The 20,721-nt window shown below is 37.9% G+C and overlaps 4 protein-coding genes and 1 pseudogene across 9 annotated transcripts; 1 reads left to right on the top strand and 4 right to left on the bottom strand.

Annotated features, from left to right (window-relative positions):
- LOC111780610 (uncharacterized) lies at nucleotides 1-1,411 on the top strand. The gene is made up of 2 exons (XM_087119395.1): nucleotides 1-541; nucleotides 1,276-1,411. Exon 1 carries the CDS (start codon nucleotides 46-48, stop codon nucleotides 538-540), a length of 495 nt encoding a protein of 164 aa, XP_086975521.1. The 5' UTR covers nucleotides 1-45; the 3' UTR covers nucleotide 541; nucleotides 1,276-1,411.
- A 478-nt stretch (nucleotides 1,412-1,889) lies between these two features.
- LOC111780609 (Lipase/lipooxygenase, PLAT/LH2 family protein) lies at nucleotides 1,890-4,354 on the bottom strand. The gene is made up of 4 exons (XM_023661050.2): nucleotides 4,204-4,354; nucleotides 3,749-3,961; nucleotides 2,893-3,282; nucleotides 1,890-2,796 (listed from the first exon to the last, which is right to left on the bottom strand). Exons 2-4 carry the CDS (start codon nucleotides 3,948-3,950, stop codon nucleotides 2,114-2,116), a joined length of 1,275 nt encoding a protein of 424 aa, XP_023516818.2. The 5' UTR covers nucleotides 3,951-3,961; nucleotides 4,204-4,354; the 3' UTR covers nucleotides 1,890-2,113.
- An 848-nt stretch (nucleotides 4,355-5,202) lies between these two features.
- On the bottom strand, nucleotides 5,203-6,652 carry LOC111780524 (putative polyamine transporter At3g13620 pseudogene; annotated as a pseudogene).
- A 2,914-nt stretch (nucleotides 6,653-9,566) lies between these two features.
- Nucleotides 9,567-14,370, bottom strand: LOC111780620 (glucan endo-1,3-beta-glucosidase 4). Of its 5 annotated transcripts, XM_023661061.2 has the most exons (6): nucleotides 14,023-14,370; nucleotides 13,822-13,871; nucleotides 12,701-12,863; nucleotides 11,349-12,593; nucleotides 10,002-10,029; nucleotides 9,567-9,914 (listed from the first exon to the last, which is right to left on the bottom strand). In XM_023661061.2, the coding sequence occupies exons 3-6, from the start codon at nucleotides 12,762-12,764 to the stop codon at nucleotides 9,770-9,772; spliced, it is 1,482 nt and encodes a 493-aa protein (XP_023516829.2). In that variant the 5' UTR covers nucleotides 12,765-12,863; nucleotides 13,822-13,871; nucleotides 14,023-14,370; the 3' UTR covers nucleotides 9,567-9,769. The 5 variants fall into 5 exon arrangements, with proteins under 5 accessions (XP_023516829.2, XP_023516832.2, XP_086975504.1 ...); XM_023661064.2 differs by lacking the exon at nucleotides 13,822-13,871 and having other exon boundaries at nucleotides 14,028-14,370; XM_087119378.1 differs by lacking the exon at nucleotides 13,822-13,871 and having other exon boundaries at nucleotides 14,119-14,370.
- A 992-nt stretch (nucleotides 14,371-15,362) lies between these two features.
- SCL33 (SC35-like splicing factor 33) lies at nucleotides 15,363-19,033 on the bottom strand. Of its 2 annotated transcripts, none has more exons than XM_087119801.1 (6): nucleotides 18,873-19,033; nucleotides 18,412-18,607; nucleotides 17,027-17,104; nucleotides 16,149-16,313; nucleotides 15,886-16,077; nucleotides 15,363-15,801 (listed from the first exon to the last, which is right to left on the bottom strand). In XM_087119801.1, exons 2-6 carry the CDS (start codon nucleotides 18,555-18,557, stop codon nucleotides 15,636-15,638), a joined length of 747 nt encoding a protein of 248 aa, XP_086975927.1. In that variant the 5' UTR covers nucleotides 18,558-18,607; nucleotides 18,873-19,033; the 3' UTR covers nucleotides 15,363-15,635. The 2 variants fall into 2 exon arrangements, with proteins under 2 accessions (XP_086975927.1, XP_023516498.1); XM_023660730.2 differs by having other exon boundaries at nucleotides 15,886-16,065.
- Nucleotides 19,034-20,721: the final 1,688 nt, after the last annotated feature.

Raw genomic sequence — 20,721 nt, 5'->3', positions numbered from 1 at the left:
CCTCTTCAACGATCCCTTCCCCACACCTCAAACCCTCCATCATCAATGGCTTCCTTCTCAAGAAACCTCTCCCCATTTTCACTATTCCTTCTAATTCTCGCCATTTCCACCCAAACCCATCTCTCCTTTTCATCAATAGACAAACCCCTCAACCCAACAGACATCCACGAACTTCTACTCCGTTACGGTTTTCCCGCTGGTCTCTTACCCAACAATGTCAAGTCCTACACTCTCTCAGACGACGGCGCCTTCGAAATCGAACTCGAAACCGATTGCTATGTGATGCTCAGTGAGCTGGTTTACTACGAAAAGAAAATCACGGGGAAATTGAGCTATGGGTCTGTGACCGATGTTTCTGGGATTCAAGTTAAGAAGCTGTTCTTGTGGGTCTCTGTTTCTGGGTTCAAGTCTAATCAAGGATCTGGAACCATCGTGTTCTTTGTCGGACCCTTGTCTGAAACTTTTCCGGCAGAAATGTTCCGGACGATTCCTGGTTGTAGAAGGAAGGCTTGCCTAGGAGGAAGAACAGAAGCCATGTGAGGTAATTTTGATATGGGTTGGATTGGATTTGATGTTCTTGAGTGATTGATTGTTTGTTGAGTTTGATTTCTGCTTATGAATGTTCTTGTGAATCATGGGTCTGGAATTTGTGTTCTGAAATTTGGGTTGTTTGCTGTGATTTTGGATTTTGTTGACTGAGATTCTTGTTCGTATGATCTATCTATGTGGTTAAAATGAAGATCGAAAAGAAAATGTGAACTTTTATAACGGCCCACCGCTACCAGAGATTGTTTTATTTGGGTTTTTTCTTTTCGGGATTCTCTTCAACGTTTTTAAAACGTGTCTGGTAGGGAGAGATTTACACACCCTCATGAAAAATGTTTTGTTCCCCTCTCCAACCGATGTGCACCCCTCCTTTGGGGTCAAGCGTCTTCGTTCGCATTCGTTCTCCTTTCCAATTGATGTGGAACCCCCAACTCTACTCCTTTTCGGGGCCTAGTGTTCTCGTTGGCACACCGTTTAGCGACCATCCTCCTTTGAAGTAAAGCCACCAAGCGCTGTTCTTCTTCAATCATCTCATTAGGTCCCTTTACGCTACAATGATTATGATTGGAAAGTTGTTGGATGATAGCAACATAGCATGAATTTCTTGTCACTAAAGGATTATAATCTTCGATGTCTTCTAGATACTGTTGTGTCTTGTCTGATAATCATGTTTTTTCTTTTTTTTTTTTTTCCAGAGCTGACATTAATCTCTTTGACTGTCTCTTGCAGATGGAAATGATAGCTTTCCAAGCATGTTCATCTTTGTTTCCACACTGTTAACAAAATGTTTCTTTTAATAACATTATCCTTCTACTATATCAGATTTCATTATCAAATGAAAATTTATGTGTATTATGTTTGTTTATGATGTATTGCCTACGGCTACATGCCCATTAAATGTCAAACCTTTTGCATTGTATCACTTTATTGCCTTCTTTTAACGTTTTCATGATGTACAGTTTCCTTATTGTATTTTTTAGTGTGCGACGTTTAAACAAAATCATGTCTACACCTCGTAGACCTAAAATGCCTCTGAATGTACCATTAAGTCTTCCCTAACAACTCCTTTAGAGCTCTCGAATAAACTACATTATTCAGACTTTCCTTATCTAACCATCAAGTAAAGTACACTAAGTTTTTCTTTAAATAGTCATATCTATCCGCTTAATACTATCTAGATGATTCCTTTGAAACACGTTGCCAGTCTAATCTTTCAGGACTTCTTTATTCGACAGCATAATATTTGTCAGTACAAGTTAATCAAACCAACCTTCATCCTTAAGTATTCCAATCCAGGAGAAGATGCACAAATCAAAATGGAGGGCAGAAAGGGCAAAAGCAGATAAAACCCAAATAAGGGACACTATGGAGCTTTGGATTGATGCAAAAGCATGATGATATATACATATACTTCCTACATTCTTTACAAGTATTCTTCACCTACATGATATGTTCGTCACTTTCTTTCTTTTTTCTTCTTTTATTTCCTTCTTTCCCCTATTTACTAGCCAATTTGTATGGTTCGTATACTATACTATCTTGCTATTCCAATCAAGAATATTCATGTTCATTCATTTACCTTACGACCCAGCGCCATTGGCTTCACTGCAGCCAAAACGACAGCAACTTTACACGCAAGAAATCCCAGCATTCCTATCACCACTTCTTTAGGTGACAGCATCATGGTTGAATCTCCCAAGTTGAACTTAACTGTAAGAATGGAAAGTCCAACTGCCAGTGCCAAGACCGATAAAGGGCCTCTATATCGTCGATCTTCATTCCCCGTTGTTTCAGAATTTGAAGTCGGGGCAGGTAACTCGTCCACAGATCTTTGCAAGAGCAACAGATACAAGAAACCAAGAATGCCACCAGCTAAGAATGCAAGACCGGCATTTTCACCAGCTGAGAAGGATGAAACAGATGTGCCAGCAAGAATCAATAAGGCATCATAAGTAAGCAAAGAGAGCTTCAAGTCTGCATATTCTTTCATGCTTTCCTCATTGGAAATACTGTCAATAGTGGCTAAATTTGAAAGGTTGGAGCTTCCATTCAGGAAGAACAAGGGCTCAATTCCACGTACTTCTGATACCAGGCAAGGCCTAAGTTCTACCATTGATTTGTCGCCGCCCTCCCCGAGCAATATATCCTCGGCTGGGAATTCATACTTGAGACACATGTATTGAAGCTCATGCCCTTCAGATTTCAACTGAGATATGACATACAAGCTTAGACTTCCAAGTCTCCACTGGCCTGGATAAGATGAGGAAAGAAGAAACGTTTTGTTAAATTTCTAGCCAAAATCATTTTAAGTTCTGCAAAGAGACCGAAAAGTTTTTAAAACTTAACCTGAATCAACGCTGAGCCAGACAGATTCTAATCTACCCAATTTAGGTCCCTTGAGGACGAACTCATCCGAAGAACCTCTTTGGAATAAGAGAATTTCAGGACCATCCAAAACATCCTTTTCTTTTGAAAGATAATGATCTGTCGTCAAACTTGCAGGTATCCTTTGTAATATAGAATTACCCTTTTCATCTATCAAGCACAGGAGAATTCCAGCATTCATGTCACTTAGACTAGATCCATAGAGCTTGCTAGTGCTTATATCAACCTTGAACAAGGCATGAGATTCATCTCCCTTCATAGATGATAGGATTTTCTCAATTGACGTTTTCGTGCAGACCTCCACTTCCGAGGCTTGTAAAAGATGTGAAGGTTTGGCATAATCCTGAAAATCTGCGACCAGGTTACACGAACTTGCAAGAACTTTAATATCAAAGTAAAAAGAAAAAAAAACGTAACTCAATCCAACACCAAAGGGTTACATAATTTTAGTTCCTAAAATCTGAGATTTGTGTCGATTCAGTACCTAAACTTTGAAAATTACTTGAACTTTCAAATATTTTAAAATTAATAGATCTACTAGACATAGAATTGAAATTGAAAGTTCACAACCAAATCATGTGGTTTATACCATTGGGGGCCTAACTCTTTTCACAAGGACGAAATTTGAGTTCTTTTATATATAATCTTTCGATTCTGAACTTTTAGAGGCAGGTTAGAAAGAAAAAAAAATAAATAAATCTTGACTTTTCTAATGATATAGCATTGGAATTCTTGTGTCATTTCCATTGATTATTATCATAGAAACCATGAAAATGATCAAATAAATCATCCATATTCATTAAATGAAGAAAAGTACCTTGAAAACGCGAACGCTTTGCACGAATTCGAAATCGAGAAACCGAGAACCGAGAACAAATCGACCTTGAAAATACAGAGTTCAACGATTTCCTCCCAGAAGTAAAACTTATCTGAGATGCAAAAATTAGATGCCTCGAAGAAAATACATCCATATCCACTACTCCAGAACACCAGAGAAGCATGGGAGAGACACAATCCATCTCAACAAACCCTATAAATCGAAAAACAAGTTTCGTTCATCATTCGCAGAATTGAAAACGTTCCTATAACCATTTCAACTTTCCACAGGGAATTCATAATTAACAACAACATCATGATGCGAAAATGAAAAACCTCCAATCTATTTGAATCCACAGATTATCTAATCGAATGGCGGTAATATTTTGTTCTTGGATATAAAAATAATCTTAATCGGAAATTGCTCAAAGAAAAAGAAAGAATACAGAAACTCACCGGAAACTGAGATCGCACGACGAAATTAGCATAGAAAAGCAGCCATCGACGACGGGAAAATCGGAAGAAAGAAAAAAGAAAGCGTATGTCACACGGAGCCCAAGGGATTTTTGTACCATGACCTAAAAATTTGGTTTTTTTTTTTTTTTTTTTTTTAAATTACTATTTTTTGTTTTTTATTTAATTCACTCTCGCTCTCCACCCCGCTCCAACTCTAGCCCTTGTTTTGTTGGCCCGTCAATCCGTGACAACCCCTCGACAAAGAGTGACATGCCAAAGAGAAGTAAGCGCTACCAAGACCTTTCAGTGGTTCAACGTGCTTCCTAGTCATTGCTGGAAAAAAAACAGCTTCACTCGTTGTCGTTACGATTGTCGCTGGATTAGGAAGAAAATAAGAAAAAATACTTAGAGAGTGAAAGAGATCGAGAATTAAGAAAAAAATTAAAAAAATGAAATATTAAATAAGTTCGAAAATGGTCATTAAACCTTAAAAGTCAAATATCATCTTGTTAGGTCAATCTATTAAATTATTATTTTTAAAAAAATTAATATATACAACTATTTATATCAATTCATTTATTCATAATTATTTTCAATTAATTTAAAATCATATAAAAAATATATACATAAAAAATACAACTAAATGCCTAAATTCTTTTTAAAAAAATTTAGAGTGATATAATTAAAAAAAATTAAAATTAACAAAATTTGAGTGATATAATTTTTTTTTTAAATAATATATATATATATATATATATAAGTTATTTTTTAATATAGAAAAATAGAAAATACAACTAAATGCCTAAAATTCTTTTTTAACAAATTAGATTGATATAATTAAAAACTTTAAAATTAATTGATTGATATAATATTTTTAAGAAAAAAATAAATATAAGTTCAAATCTAAAAAATAAAAAAATAAAAAAATAATAATAACTAATTACAAATTTTAAAAAAAAAAATTAAAAAATTAAAAAAATTAAAAATTAAAAAAAAAAAAAAAAAAAAAGGATAATTGTTCCTAATCTTCAGGTCTTGGATTGAAGATGAAGATCTTCTTCTTCCTACAAATCTTCATCAACCCGAACCAGACAATCCCGGCGGCGGTCATGGAAGCACTGACCAAGAACACGGTGGTATGCGTAAAAACCATCAAAACCACCAAAAACGCCGACGGGACCAAACACATCACGATCAACCCCGGCAGCTCCAACGGAACCTTGAACGGCCTTTCCATGGCGGAATGCTTCCATCTCAGCCATATGAACGACGAGAATTCCAGCAGCATCCCCAAGCTATACATGAAATTCGCCGACGCAACAATGTCCGTGAAGTCCAAATACGAAACCCCAACAGAGATCGCCGTGCAAATCACAATCCCAATCCATGGAGTGTTGAACCATTTCGCTCTCGCCGCGAAGAATTTGGGTAAAATCCCAATTTCCGCCATACCCAGAATTTGATATGCACTGCTACTTAATTGAGCTTCGAATAGTCCAATCGCCGACAAGCAGGCTCCGATTTCCAGGAGGATTTTGAGCCATTTTCCGGCGAGTATCTCTGCCGCTTGGGCGTGGAATCCGGATTCCCAAGCGGATTGTTGAATGTCGACGGCGCCGGTGACGGCGAGAAGTGGGATTAAGTAAGAAAGACAAGTGATAATTACTGATATGAACAGAGCAATTGGGAAGGTTTTTTTGGGTTTTTCTACTTCTCCGGCGAGTGTGCTGACGTTATCCCAGAAATTCAGGTTCCAAAACAGAGTGTTGAGGTACAGATTCCAATCTGTTTTTATCGATTTATCGCCGGAATTTCCCCACCGGTGGGGTTTGATTTTGGGGATGGCGATTAATGTCATTAAGATGAAGGGTAAGATGGATAACAGAGCTAGAACGACGGCGACATATCCGACGATGGTGAGGCCGATGTAGTTGAGGGCGGCGAGGACGACGGAGGAGGCGAGGAGGGCGGTGCGGCGGGGCCAGCCGGATTGGAGCTGGGGGGCGATTTTCTGAATGTAATTGATGCAGAGAACAGGGTAAGCGGCGATGTTTATAACGCCGCTGAGGATTTTCCAGGTGCCCATGAGAGAGCCCCAGAAGGGTCCGAAGGCTGTTTGGGCCCAGATGACGAAGCCGCCGTTGCCGGGGAAGGCGGTGGAGAGCTCCGCCGTGATCAGTGCCTCCGGGACGCTCCATATGAAAGGGAAGACGATGAAGCCTATGATGGCGAGGAGTGGTCCGGCGGCTTGGACGGCTGGCTCCTCGCCATAGGGTCCGCCGGCGACCTCGAAGTAGATGAGGAAGATGAGGGGGATTAATGTGAGCTTTTTTGCGGCGGCAATGGGGGAATTTGGGGTGGTTGTGGGGAGGATTGGGGGAGGTAAGCCTGAATTTGAGGTGGGTTTTTGATGGGAGTGTGGATTTGGGACACCAATTTGATGATCCATGAATGATGAATTATGAGAAGATAAAGAATTTTCTTAAAGAAAGGGGACTTTAAATAGATGAATTATGATCCAATTTGGTTAGGATTTGAATTAATATGATTGAATCCATTTAGAATCTTTGATTTGATTCGGGTTTGATTTAGTTTTACATTTTTTTTATAATATATATGTCCGAGTCTAAACCGAAGTCCACCACTAGTAACCACCGGTAGATATTGTCTGGCCTAGCCCGTTATAGGATTCACGATTTAATTTGAGTCAAAACCGAAGCCCACCCTACTAACAGCGAGTAGATATTGTCTGGCCTAGCCCACCACTAGTAACCGCAAGTAGATATTGTCTGGCCTAGCCCGATAATAGTAGGATTCACGATTTAATATGAGTCCAAATCCAAGCCCACCACTGTTAACCACAAGTAGATATTGTATGGCTTAGCCCGTTACGATCATCGTAGGACTCACGATTTTTAAAACGCATTGATAGGAGAGACATTCGTACCCTCGTAAGTAATTATGTTTCTCACTACTATCAGATATGGTTCACTTTTGCTATCGTCGTCGATTTCACTGTTTTTAAAATGCGTCGTAAGGAGAGATTTCTACCCTCTAACAAAGATTTGTTTCCCTCTCCAACCCAGGTGGGATTTCACTCTCCAACCCAAGTGGGATTTTTTTTTTTAATTTTAAAATGACGTAAGATATGGTCCACTTTAGCCCAACCTGTCAACCTCACTATTTTTTTAGATCCCTGTCCACTCCACTATTTAAAAAATGCGTGTAAGATATGGTTCACTCTAGTTCAATTGTTATAGCTGTCAACTTCACTATTTTTTAAAATGTCGAGAGAAGTTTTCACACGGTCCACCCTAGTTCAGTGCTTATACCTGTCAATTTCACTATTTTTAAAATGGGGAGAGAGGTTTTCACACTCACATATGTCTGTAAGATATGATCCACCTTAGTCCAATGCTGATAGCTGTCAACTTCACTATTTTTTAAAATGCGGGGAGAGGTTTTCACACTGTCCATTTTAGCCAACTGTCAACTTCACTATTTTTTAATGAACGAGAGGTTTTCACACTCACATAAGCCTATAAGATATGAACCAGAGGTTTTCACACTCACATAAGCCTATAAGATATGAACCAGAGGTTTTCACACTCACATAAGCCTATAAGATATGAACCAGAGGTTTTCACACTCACATAAGCCTATAAGATATGGTCCATTTTAGCCAACTGTCAACTTCACTCTTTTTTAATTTCACTTCACACTCAGTGTCTAAGATATGGTCCATTCACATAAGCCTATAAGATACTCTTTTTTAATTTCACTTCACACTCACATAAGTGTCTAAGATAGATATGGTCCATTCACATAACCTTATAAGATATGGTCCATTTTAGCCGTCAACTTCACTCTTTTTTAATCTTCACTTAGACATGGTCCATTCACATAAGCCTATAAGATATGGTCCATTTTAGCCGTCAACTTCACTCTTTTTTAATCTTCACATAAGTCTCTAAGATATGGTCCATTTTAGCCAACTGTGAACTTCACTCTTTTTTAATCTTTTTTAATCTTCACTATTTTTTAAAATGGTCCGCGTTTAATCTTTTTTAATCTTCACTATTTTTTAAAATGGTCCGCGTTAGCAATGCTATTTTTTAAATAAAATGGTACTATTTCTTTAAATAAAATGGTACTATTTTTTAAAATAAAATGGTACACTTTAGCCCAATGATTAGTCAACTTCACTAAAATGGTACACTCTAGTTGTCCAAGCTTATAGTTGCACTATTTTTTAAAATGGTGTAACACAATGCTTATTAGTTGCATATTTAAAAATGGTACACTTTATATTTTTTAAGCTTATAGTTGCACTATTTTTTAAAATACAATGCTTATTAGTTGCATATTTAAAAATGGTACACTTTATATTTTTTAAAATAGTACACTTTAGCCCAAATGCTTATAGTTAGCACTAGCCTAAATGCTTATAGTTAGCACTAGCACTTTAGCCCAAATGCTGCTTATAGTTAGCACTAGCACTTTAAATTAAATGCTTATAGTTAGCACTAGCACTTTTAGCCCAAATGCTGCTTATAGTTAGCACTAGCACTTTAAATTAAATGCTTATAGTTAGCACTAGCACTTTAGCCCAAATGCTGCTTATAGTTAGCACTAGCACTTTAAATGCTAAGCACTAGCACTTTAGCCCAAATGCTTATAGCCCCAAATGCTTTATTGAGCCCATGCTTATAGTTAGCACTTTATTGAGCCCAATGCTTATGGTTGTCACTCTTTTAAAACGTGCCAATAGAGGTTTCCACACTCTTATGAGAATGGTTCCACACTCATATGAGAATGGGTCGTTTCCCTCTCCAATTGAGGTGGGATCTCACAATCCACCATGCTTCTCACCGTTGTAAGATATGGTCCACTTTAGCCCATTACGTATCGTCGTCAACTTTACTATTTTGCGTTTACTAGGAAGAGGTTTCCGCACTCTTATAAGAATGTGGGATCTTAAAATCCACGATGCTTCCCACCGTTATCCGATATGACCCACTTTGGCCCGTTATGTATCACCATCAATCTCACTGTTTTTTAAAACGCATCTTAAGAAGAGGTTTTCACACCCTTGTAAGAAATGATTCGTTCCCCTCTCCAACCGCTGTGGGATCTCACAATCCACCCCCTTGGAGGCCCAATATCCTATTGACACACCGCTCGGTGTCTAGCTCTGATACCATTTGCAACAGTCCAAGCCCATTGTCCGTTTTTACCCGTTACATATCCCCCTCAGCTTCACGATCTTAAAACACGTCTACTAGGGAGAGGTTTCCACACTCTTATAAGAAATGTTTCGTTCCCGTTTCTAAACCGACATGAAATCTCACAATATACATCAATTAACTCCAAAAATAATATAAATTGATCATAAACTAAACACAGTTACTCCCCCCACCTCATAAGAGTAAATTACAATGAACAATGAACTAATAATAAACAGAGCACCTACAAACTACCAGAAATGTAAGAACTTGAAGGATTTATGTGCTCAATAAATTAGCAATCTGAAGAATGGTAAGAACTTGAAGAAGAATCGTTCATATCAAAACATTAAAGCCCACGAAAAGATGAACAAAATCAAGAGCTGAAATGAAGAGACCTGCAGCTTAGAACTTGCACCAGGAAGCAGACCTGAAGGCCCCATGGCTGCTTCAGGAGAAAATCCGCCTCCCCCGCGTGAATTGGCACTGTTTTTCAATATTTGAAACAGTTTAGAACTCAAGTAATTGATATATAAACAGATGATTTCATTTTGGTGTAATTTTCCCACTTACCTTCCTGTGAATATGCAGGATCCATGACCTGCAAAAGATGGGGGAAGAAAGTGAGAGAGATTGGATTGAAGGAGAAACCCGAACAGTCGATATCAGATCGAGTCGTTCGAACGAGCATTACAAACAGTATAGGATAAAACTGCTAGATATTCGTGTGAGAATCGAAACCCGGCTAGTTGAGGATGGCAGGTGCGTGCACAAACACTGTGTGGCACACCTTTACGAACAATGTTAAGCAAAATAGAACGATAGAAGAAACTTATGTATGATATATACAAGCAATCTAACATGAATACGGGACCACGGGTTGTATATTATGTAACAGCCTAAGCTCACTGCTAGCCGATATTGTCCTTTTTGGACTTTTCCTTTCGGGCTTCCCCTCAAGGATTTTAAAACACGTCTAGTAGGGAGAGGCTTCCACACCCTTATAAAGAATGTTTTGTTATCTTCTCTAACCAATGTGGAATCTCACAATCCACACCTCTTCGGGGCCCAATGTCCACACTAGCACAACACCCGATGTCTGCCTCTGATACCATTTGTAACAGCCCAAGCTCACCGCTAGCAGATCGTCCTCTTTGGATTTTCCCTTTCGAACTTTCCCTCAAGGTTTTTAAAACGCATCTACTAGGAAGAGGTTTCCACACCCATATAAAGAATGTTTAGTTCCCCTCTCCAACCGATGTGGGATCTCACAATCCACCCTCCTTCAGGGCCAAGTGTCCTCGTTGGCACACCGCACGGTGTCTAGCTCTGATACCATTTATACCAACCCAAGCCCACCGCTAGCAGATGTTATCCTCTTTGGACTTTCCCTTTTGGGCTTCCCTCAAGGATTTTAAACGCATTTACTAGGGAGAGGTTTCCACACCCTTATAAAGAATGTTCCGTTCCCCTCTCCAACCGATGTGGGATCTCACAATCCACCATCCTTCAGGGCCCAGCATCCTCGCTGACACACCGCCTGGTGTCTGGCTCTTATACCATTTGTAACAGCCCAAGTCCACCGCTAGTAGATATTGTCATCTTTGGGCTTTCCCTTTCGGGTTTCCCCTCAAGGTTTTTACAACGTGTCTACTAGGGAGAGGTTTCAACATACTTATAAAGAATGTTTCGTTCCCCTCTCCAACCGATATGGGATCTCACAACATAACTCATGTTAGGACGTCCACCAGGATAAAGGATGTCCAACTAGTGCAAGGAGAAGTAAGGACTCTGACTAAACACCAAGTAATAACAAATAAATAACTAGGTCTAGTAAGTTCGTGCTCGTCAAGGAACCTGTCGTAAGCATCTACTTACTAAATCGAAGGAACAAGGAGAAGAACGGTTAAAAGAACTTACTCGGATCGATCGTCGTAAGCATAGCAGTGCCATCGAAGTCGCACGTTCCACCAGCACTACGACTTTTCTGATAGTAATCATTATATGCATAAGAAGCATGGTTAGTAATGTTATTAGGGAGAAAGCATGGCCTCGCACGCTGAATAGCAGCACAGTTAGCCCCTCCTTGTCCACAAGCCCAATTCAGGCCATCTTCCAGCTTATCTTCATCCGCACCATCTTTAGCCACACAATAAACTGCAGAAGAATTTCCTGTCGAACGACCCGAGATCAGACCCAAAGGATAAACAGCCGAGCCATTGGGGAAAAGTATACCCCAATTCTTTTCCGAGATTGGACCGGGCCTCTTGTCTTCATTAAACAGCTCGTAAAGGTACGTGTTGATTGGTGTCGTTGGCTTACTAGGTGGCCCTGAATCGTTCGAAACTCTCCTGATCAGATTGCTAATGTAGGTGCCAGCATTTTGAATTGTAGCATCAGGTTCATTTGCTCCACCAAACCAAGGCCAGCCCGTCTCAGTAACCACGATAGGAATCCCAGAAAACTTGAATGCGTCGATCGAGTAGTACGTTGCATCAACCATAGCATCAAACATACTATTGTAATGGAAAAGAGTGTTCGGGTCAACAATCTGCTTAACTGCGGGAAGTGACCGGAAAAGTGTGTAATCTAACGGAAAAATTCCATTCTCAGTAGTGTATCCATAATAAGGATAGGCATTCAACATGTAGTAGGACTTGGTGTTCTTTAAAAACTGGAGGAGCTGAGAGATAGTCGAGTTCCACGAAGCGTTAAAGGTAGCGGTGGACGGGGGAAAAGGCCGGGGTATTAAGTCCATCGATTGGGGAGTGGAAACTTTGATCAGATCGTTTAGATTGGCAGCAACCAAGGCTTTATGTAGTGAATACATGGCTGGAACCAAGACTGGACCAACATGAGGAATTGCTGTAAGAACCTCACTGCCGACGGCAATGGCTGAAATATTCGTTCCCGGAAAGTAAGCAGCGACGTTTTTGTTAACCCAGGCTGCAGCAGCTGCTGGAGATTCACCAATCCTGAGAACTTCCTCATTCGTGACGCCAACGATTACTTCAATGCTACTGTTTGCTAGGGCCTTTAGCAGCTGGGAATCGGCATTATAGAGTCGGAGATGAGTAATCCGATGGGTTTTAAGAATTGCAACGATACCTGAAGCTGATGGAAGATTCGAGACGTCGGTTCCGAGGTTAACCCCCACAAAGGCACCTATTGATGTCAAGAACACATCTCAGTAACAAATAGATAATTGAGATCATATTCCAAGCAATCTGAATTTAGAACAGGAACTACGAAAGGATGTTGAAGAACTATACCTAATGCATTGACACACATGCCAAATAGAAGCAAGATCACAGCTCCATGACACCTTTCGGGCATTTTCGAATCAACCAAGACTTCGACTTTTCAGCTTCCTGCTACTTACTCTGCGTCGTAAGAATCAAACTCCCGAAACTCGATCGAGAAAGCACGAACAATCTGCAATCAAGTCATGTGAAATGTCAAGAGTTTGGGGGAAGAACAATTCCACACTCAAAACATTACAAAAGAAGTTGCTTCTGCAGATCCTCAGGCATAAACATATAGACCAAACACACATACACACACACTGTAGCTGAGCTAACAAATGAGATCCTGTCTTTCAATCTTGTCTCTCACTCCTCACCGCTCAAGCACACTGCTAGCAGATATTGTCCATTTTGGCTTGTTACGTATCACCGTCAACCTCACGGTTTTTAAAACGTGTATGCAAGGGAGGGGTTTCCACATCTTTATAAGTAATGCTCCGTTCCCCTCTCCAACCAATGTGGGATCTCACAATCCACCCCCCTTGAGGGCAGCATTCTCGCTGACACACCACCTGGTGTCTGGCTCTTATACCATTTGTAACTGCTCAAACCCATCACTAGTAGATATGTCCGCTTTGACCTGTTACGTATCGCCGTCAACCTCGCGGTTTCTAAAACCCGTATGCTAGGGAGAGGTTTCCACACCCTTATAAGTAATGCTTCGTTCCCCTCTCCAACCAATGTGGGATCTCACAATCCACCCCCTTTGGGTGCCCAACGTCCTCGCTAGCACACCATCTACTGTCTGGCTCTTATACCATTTGTAACAGTCCAAGCCCACCGCTAGTAGACATTATCTGCTTTGTCCCTTTACGTACCGCCGTCAGCCTCACGGTTTTTAAAATGCGTATACTAAAGAGAGGTTTCCACACCCTTATAAGTAATGCTTCGTTCCCTCTCCAACCAACGTCGGATCTCACAGAAAGATCCGAGAATTTCAAACTAGTAGCTTAGCTTCCAAAGAACATCATAAACAGAAACCTCTCTATCATTCTACTTCTACAGACTAAGAACTACTGGAAAGCCAAAGTTCATAAATCTAGAACACAAAAACTCAGCCATAAACTACAAAACAACAAAGAACCCACCTAAGAAAACTAAAAACAAGAAGTGGGCAAGTACCCAATCTGAAAGATCACTGCAATTCCAACAGATTTCAGTCAGCTTCAGAACAGAACCAAACCACTAAACGCACAAACAGAGATTCTCAGCAGCCCAGAACAGTGAAAAAGCTTCAGAAAATGAACAGTTTCAACTTAAAATCAGTCCGAAAACAACAAGAATCTTACCCCACCGTGTTCTAAACAGGGCTGATCTTGTGATATTGAAATGAATATCGACTGAAGGTGTAAACACTGACAAGAAATGCGAAGAAAATGGCATACCAAACTTAAAAACTTTATTGTATGCCTTTTTCTTTTCTCTTTTAGAGGAAGCAAAGGGGCATGGATTCTCGTGCAGAAGGGATCGTGATCGTCGCCGTTCATTTTGGTTTGATGGGGGGATTGGGGTTTTTTTTCTCTTTCGTTTGGTTTGAACAGAAAAGAGGATAAAATTTGAGCAAGAGAAGAGGGGAGAATGGGTAAGTGGGGACTGGAAATTGTTCGATTTTGTTTAAATTTAACCCAAAAGTCGTATGAGAAGATTCGATTTGGAAGAACAAAGTGATGGGTAGCGGCGTGAGGGATGAATGAGATGATTTTGCCGTTTAATACAAAATTGGGTATGTACAACACTTTTTTTTTGTGGCATCTCACTTTTTTTTCAAATTTTGAATAATTTACACTATTCATCGTTAAAGTTTGAAACTTTTGTCAAATTAGTTTTAAAAAAAATAGTTTTAGAAGCTGGATTCCAAGAACCCAATTTGATTTGATGAGCAAATGGTACTCCAACGAGGTGAATCGTTCATTAGTGACTTCTGCCTGTCAACTTTATAAGCATACTTAATGAGTAAATAAATGGCAGGTTTTCATTAGCAATATTCAAATAAATGGAAGATAAAGAATAGTTTGAATGAATTTTGATTAAAAGATCTCCGGGTTAATTTATGTATTTTTTAGTACTAAAAAAAATATTTACAAAATTAATGTATAATTAACTATGATTTTTTTTTATACTAATAAATGTCGTGAAATTATTTTTAATTATAAATTTTGATAAATAAAATTAAATTAGTGATTTATAATAATTTATGGGTTTTTATTTGAATTATAATAAGCTTCAAAATTCTAAGTGGATAAAATTAAAATTTTGCAATTTAAGGAGATTAATATGAGAAATAATTTTAAATGAAGTGGTCGCTTCACTACAAAAAAAATATATATATATATTATTATTATTATTATTATATAATTTATTTGAAAATTATAACGGCTCCCGAAGGAGGGTTAATCATGGAATCCAAGAAATATTCGTGGACGAAGGTGGACCCCACTTCACACATGGTTGACGTGGCCAACTTACTTAGCTGGAAGCAATTATCTGTGAAAATTATTTATATATTTTGTTATTATTATTATTTTCATCCATGGAAAATATATAGCTAGCATAAAGAAAATATTATCAGAATGATAAATATTTTTAATAATTTTACTACGTTATTTATTATCTAAATAAGTCGATAATATGATGATAGAAAAGCTTGAAATATATTGTAATGCATCACCACAACAGGAAAGAAGCAAAAAAAAAAAAAAAAAAAAAAAGAAAAGTACTCAAAATCTTGATAAGGCATAGATTCCCAAGTACGAACGAACGCTACCGAACAACAATATAAACGACGAAATGATGTCTATAGCGGAAATATCAAACTAAACAATGGCAATAGTACATTGTAGTTGTTCTCGACCAAGTTTCGAGTTGTTTTCCTGTTGACTTCGGCTCCAGGTACGCTCAGGCTTCAGCCTCTCAATGGGCTTGGACTTCGACTTCTGCCCCGTGCTGGACTCGGACTTCTACTTCTCGAACCATCGAGTCGTGGAGATCGGGAGAATGACCTACCACGGCTCGGCTGTCGTGGGAAAGACCTCTCTCGACTATTCCGTCTGTCAGGAGGGGACGCGGATCTGCATTGACATATAGAAAAAATTGTGGCTCAAGCAGACTGAATAAAGAACTAGGATGTAACAAGCAATGTATTGAAAGAATACCTTGAGTAAGCTCTTGGTTTTGGTGGCGGGGATGCATTGTCATAACTGCGGGACCTAGACCTTGCATGGCGCGGAGCAGGTGAACGAGAATACCTTGCATGGCGTGGAGCTGGGGAACGAGAATATCGTGGCGAACGAGAAGACCGTGGAGGAGATCTTCTTCGATCATAAAATCGTCCACTGTTTATAAAACTGAAATATTAATTTTGTTTAACAAATGCTATACCGAACTGTAAACAATTGATACAAGGCCAGCTTCATACCTTCCTCTCTCCCTCGTCCTCATATCAGATGGCTTCTTCCTGTTTTCCTCAGCATAGACCACAGTCAGCTCCCGACCGAGAAGAACACAGCCATCCATCTGATGCTTAGCATCTGCAGCATCAGCGGGATCTACATATTGCACGAAGCCGAAGCCACGTGGTTCTCTGCAAAATTGTTGCACAAAAGAAGCAAAAACGGGAAAGTTATAAAAGAAAAGTTAATGTAAAGCCACAGAATCAGGTCAGGAACTTGGCCTGCTAGAAACCTTCTCTAATAAAACTGTCCACCATATCCCTTGGAATATTGAAGGCCTGTGATAATAAAGCAAGCACTTGGCTGCTGACCTTGCATGTGTCAGATTTAAGATGACTTGAAATTCTTCAAAGACTTGGGAACATCTTCTATGTACTCAAATCCAACTTCCTTCCAATCTTCACTACCATTAACATCATCTTCAATAGAACTCTAATTACTTGATGTCTTCTTCAAAACATTTTTCACTGTTAAATCTTCAAACGTTCAATAAACAGACCTAATATTTGATTTAAGAAAAAAACAAAAAAACAAAAGAACCAGAAAGAAATGCCTCTATCATCAGATGCACAATTTGAAAGATGAAACACAATAGAGACTAAAAACGTTTCTCAAGGATTGTGCTAAAACCATTTTGTTCGAAAGCAAGGAAATCATTGAAAACATGTTCTCTCCGATACCACTAAGTATATTATATCACAGAGACTAAAAACGTTGTATAAAATTTACAGAATTACTTAAAAACCATATGCACAAAGTATAAAATTGTATTTTTTTTCTAATTAAAAAAATTAACACTTCCCACGAATCTGCAAATCCTACCATACAGCTCAGATATGCTCACCCAGTATGATAATCCTTTGGTAGGTATATGTCCTTAATGGCACCAAACTGTCCAAATGGTCTACGAAGATCCTCAGGTCTGTGTCAAAAAATAAATTTTAATAAGTGGTACACCAGGTTATATCATATTTTTACTATAAATTGCTTTTTAAACATCTTGAATATATTTGATCAGCAAGCAAGAAGGAATAGCAGTATGCAGTAAATGTGTTTTAAGAAAACAATATGTAGTAAAAAAATTGGTACCGCAGCACGAACAGTAATATATCAATCTATTACTAATTTCAAACTACATAGAGTTCCACAAAGCAACTTGCAATTCAGAACAAGACAATGCAAGAATGCACCCAAATTAAATTCTTATATTCAGACACTAAAGACTCATCTCATTTCATGGATGCAGGTCAGAACTGAATCATGGATGCACCGCAAGGGAGAAGATCCACTGAATTACTATAACTTGGCTTCTGTCTAAGGAAAAAAAAAAAGGCTACCTAACGTGGTGGAATACATCCTATGTATTAGGGTGGAACAATGTTTTTAAAGTGAGGCACGCTTGGCTGCAACGACTCTACAATGCTTAAGAATGAAGTTATGAAAAACTAAGTTCGCAAAAGTGCACAACACACAATTTTATACAAAAATCAAACAGAATCATGAACATAATTTCATTTAAAAAAACTTTTACAAATATGGGAGCATTTGCACGAGATTCTTGGAAAGATATAACAATAGCTTTCCAAAGGAGGGCATAAAACGACGGGAAAAACAAGTCAATTAACCCGAGGCACAACACAGCAAGCCTTTTTGAGTGGTGAGTGCCTTGCCGCAAGTGAAGGGAGCGGCCTTAAGACACTTCGTAGGCTACAAATAAATATTAGGCTCCTATAAGACAATGAAAGGAACTATAAAGAGTTATTTGGTCCATTTCATTTTGTTTCTTTCATAGCTGTTGGAATAAGAGATTTCATAATTATTGTAGAATTCTAATACTTTGAGAGAGAGAGAGAGATCCCACATCGATTGGGGAGGAGAACGAAGCATTCTTTATAAGGGTGTGACCTCTCCCTAGCAGATGCGTTTTAAAAACCTTGAGGGGAAGGAAGCCCGAAAGGGAAAGGCCAAAGAGGACTATGTGATGAGAACTTTTCAATTCCCATAGACTATGTGATGTCTTATTCCCCCTATCTAAGCTCCTTTGTAACAGAAAGATCCACGTACTATCGACTCAAAACAAAATAAAATAAAGCAACCCCCCTCCTTCTACAGACTTTCTAGAAAAAGGAAAATTGGTCGAAAGACCTTTTGGGGCAATAAGAAACATGGCAATAAGAAACAAATAACAAACATAAGCATAACTACATAACAAACTCATCAAGAACAAACCTGCAGTCACGGCGAAGATTACGAACTAGAAGGCTAGTGGGGAGGTCTCTTCCACGTCCCCCCCCATAGCGCCCTCTAGGGCTAGGGCTCCGACCCCTTCTTCCATAACCCCTTGGCGGTGATGGAGTATAACTCCTACCCCTCATTTGCACAGCAACCAATGACAAAGACCCGCAGTCTAAGAATCTCGCTGCAGCTGTGAAAGTGAACAATATTGAACCACTCAAAACTATTTTAACATGTAATTACAAATTCTTAAAGCAACTGAATTGATCCAAAACTGTTTCCTTGTACAGAAATCGAGAACAGTAAGCAACCTACTCAGCTACCACATAACAAGAAACTCCAACTTGATGAACCTCACATGGCATATGAAATTACAGGTCAAAAATTGTGAAAATTACCTCAAAATAGCGAAGCGGGAATAGATCTATACAACGTAACTATAGAAATATGCTTACCGAGATTTGAAAGTGTTGCGTGAATGTGCGAACGCTTGGAAGACAGAGAGACCTTGAAGATACAGTGAATCGGCGACAGAGAGAGAGAGAGAAGAAATTAGGGTCTGAAGATGAAATTGAAATCTTCGATCGAGAAACAGACGACGGTGCTTCAGATTTGGAAGTTTAGGGCATCAGATTTCCACTGTAGATGAACAACACAACGTCGTCGTTTAAGTGAGAAAAGTTTTATTTTTAAAAAGATAAATATATTTCAATAATACCCTAATATTTTAAAAAATTACATAATACCCTTCCTTTTTTCAACTCGTGTTTATTGAACAAGGATCGAGTTATTCCAAAAATACCCCTGACCCGATCGAGCTCAATCTTTATATAGTCTTACTCTTATGGTGTTCGATAAATACATAAAAACATAAATGTACAATAAAACGTGACTATTTCAGGTCTAAGCTTGCTAATCGAATACTCGAAGTAGTTATCGTTCAATCATTTCACGAGGATAGTTTAAGGGTTAATTGATTAGATACCCAATAACCGTAATCTTTCCTAATCGAATAATTAAAAGTTACTACTTATATCAACAACAACGTGTATTTTTTTTGCTCATGTTTTGCTTCGAGCAGTTCTATGTTGGGTGACATCTTGAAAAAATTTCTTAAGATACACATGAGTGAAAATAAAACATGTGTGAAATGACTTGTATTGGTCAGTGAGGATAGTTTTCACTTTTACAAACGAATAGTAAGTAATGCGACCATGTTGTAGGGAAATGTCGGGGCTATCAGATGCCGAATTTAGATTTCAAATCCTAGGCACGGATCGTTACAATAATAAACTATTCACCCACAATGGATGACAGTGATATATATATATATATATATTAATAAAACGGAGTTGGGGTTGACTTTGGAGCGAGCTAAATATGTTTAATTCCGTTTAAGCACGTAATTTTAATACTATAACATTAAAAATTTTGGTATATTAATGATATAATATATCAATTACATAAATCTAAAATTTATTATTTTGGTATCCTTTTTATTGGTAGTGAAAATAAATAAAGAAAAAATAATAGTAAAATAACTAATAAAAAATAAAAGAGAAATAATTAATTAAACTTTTTATGAGGAATAATTTCGGGCATCTGTGATGGGTGACAATGAAGAGCCGATAATAACGTATAACTTCACCTTTTTTTTTTCTTCGTTCGGTATCTCACTCAGATATCCACGAGAACCAGGACATAAACCTAGCATCTGATTTCATTCTCTATAAATAATAAATTTCTATTTATTTTTCGTGAGAGTGGGGTAAATTTTCTACGATAATTTTTTTTTATATCTTAAAAAAAAATAATTTTTGTTGAAAAATACTAAAATAATCTCAATAAATTCAATAATATTTCATAAAAAAAATATACTATAATATTAAAAATCTAAAATATGGTAAATTTAAATTAAATAGAATTATGTATTTTTTAAATAAAAAAAAATCGTTTTGATTTTTAATTGCTTTATATTTCTTTCTAGAAAATTCGTTAACGTTACCCCATAAAATATTGTGAGCTTATCACGAACCAATCATAAACGAGTCCTACAAGTTTTGTCCTCTTTATTTATTTATTTATTTATAATTTAAAAAAAAAATCATGGATATTTATCTATATGTTTAATTTTAAAATTTTAAAAATATTAATCCTTTTAATTAATTTATTTTTTAATTAAAAAAATCATGCATCTTTATCCAATTTATATATATTTAATTGAAAATTAAAAAAAAAAAAACAATAAATAGATTTAATAAAAACAATATAATTTGACAGCTAAATTAAAAAATAGAGAGTTGA

This window comes from Cucurbita pepo, chromosome 18 (genome assembly GCF_057944985.1).
Source record: "Cucurbita pepo subsp. pepo isolate OVF chromosome 18, ASM5794498v1, whole genome shotgun sequence".
NCBI lineage: Eukaryota > Viridiplantae > Streptophyta > Magnoliopsida > Cucurbitales > Cucurbitaceae > Cucurbita > Cucurbita pepo.
This window is presented reverse-complemented; position numbering and strand designations above follow the sequence as displayed.

Coding starts and splice junctions, on each gene's coding strand:
- LOC111780610 (XM_087119395.1), top strand. CDS start 46: ATGGCTTCCTTCTCAAGAAACCTCTCCCCATTTTCACTATTCCTTCTA.
- LOC111780609 (XM_023661050.2), bottom strand. CDS start 3,950: ATGGATTGTGTCTCTCCCATGCTTCTCTGGTGTTCTGGAGTAGTGGAT. Junction 3,283..3,748: donor AAAGCGTTCGCGTTTTCAAG/GTACTTTTCTTC, acceptor ACCTGGTCGCAG/ATTTTCAGGATTATGCCAAA. Junction 2,797..2,892: donor CTGGCTCAGCGTTGATTCAG/GTTAAGTTTTAA, acceptor CATCTTATCCAG/GCCAGTGGAGACTTGGAAGT.
- LOC111780620 (XM_023661061.2), bottom strand. CDS start 12,764: ATGCCCGAAAGGTGTCATGGAGCTGTGATCTTGCTTCTATTTGGCATG. Junction 12,594..12,700: donor CATGTGTGTCAATGCATTAG/GTATAGTTCTTC, acceptor TGACATCAATAG/GTGCCTTTGTGGGGGTTAAC. Junction 9,915..10,001: donor TCCTGCATATTCACAGGAAG/GTAAGTGGGAAA, acceptor ATTGAAAAACAG/TGCCAATTCACGCGGGGGAG.
- SCL33 (XM_087119801.1), bottom strand. CDS start 18,557: ATGAGGGGTAGGAGTTATACTCCATCACCGCCAAGGGGTTATGGAAGA. Junction 16,314..17,026: donor CCAAAGGATTATCATACTGG/GTGAGCATATCT, acceptor ACAATTTTGCAG/AGAACCACGTGGCTTCGGCT. Junction 15,802..15,885: donor AAACCAAGAGCTTACTCAAG/GTATTCTTTCAA, acceptor ATGTCAATGCAG/ATCCGCGTCCCCTCCTGACA.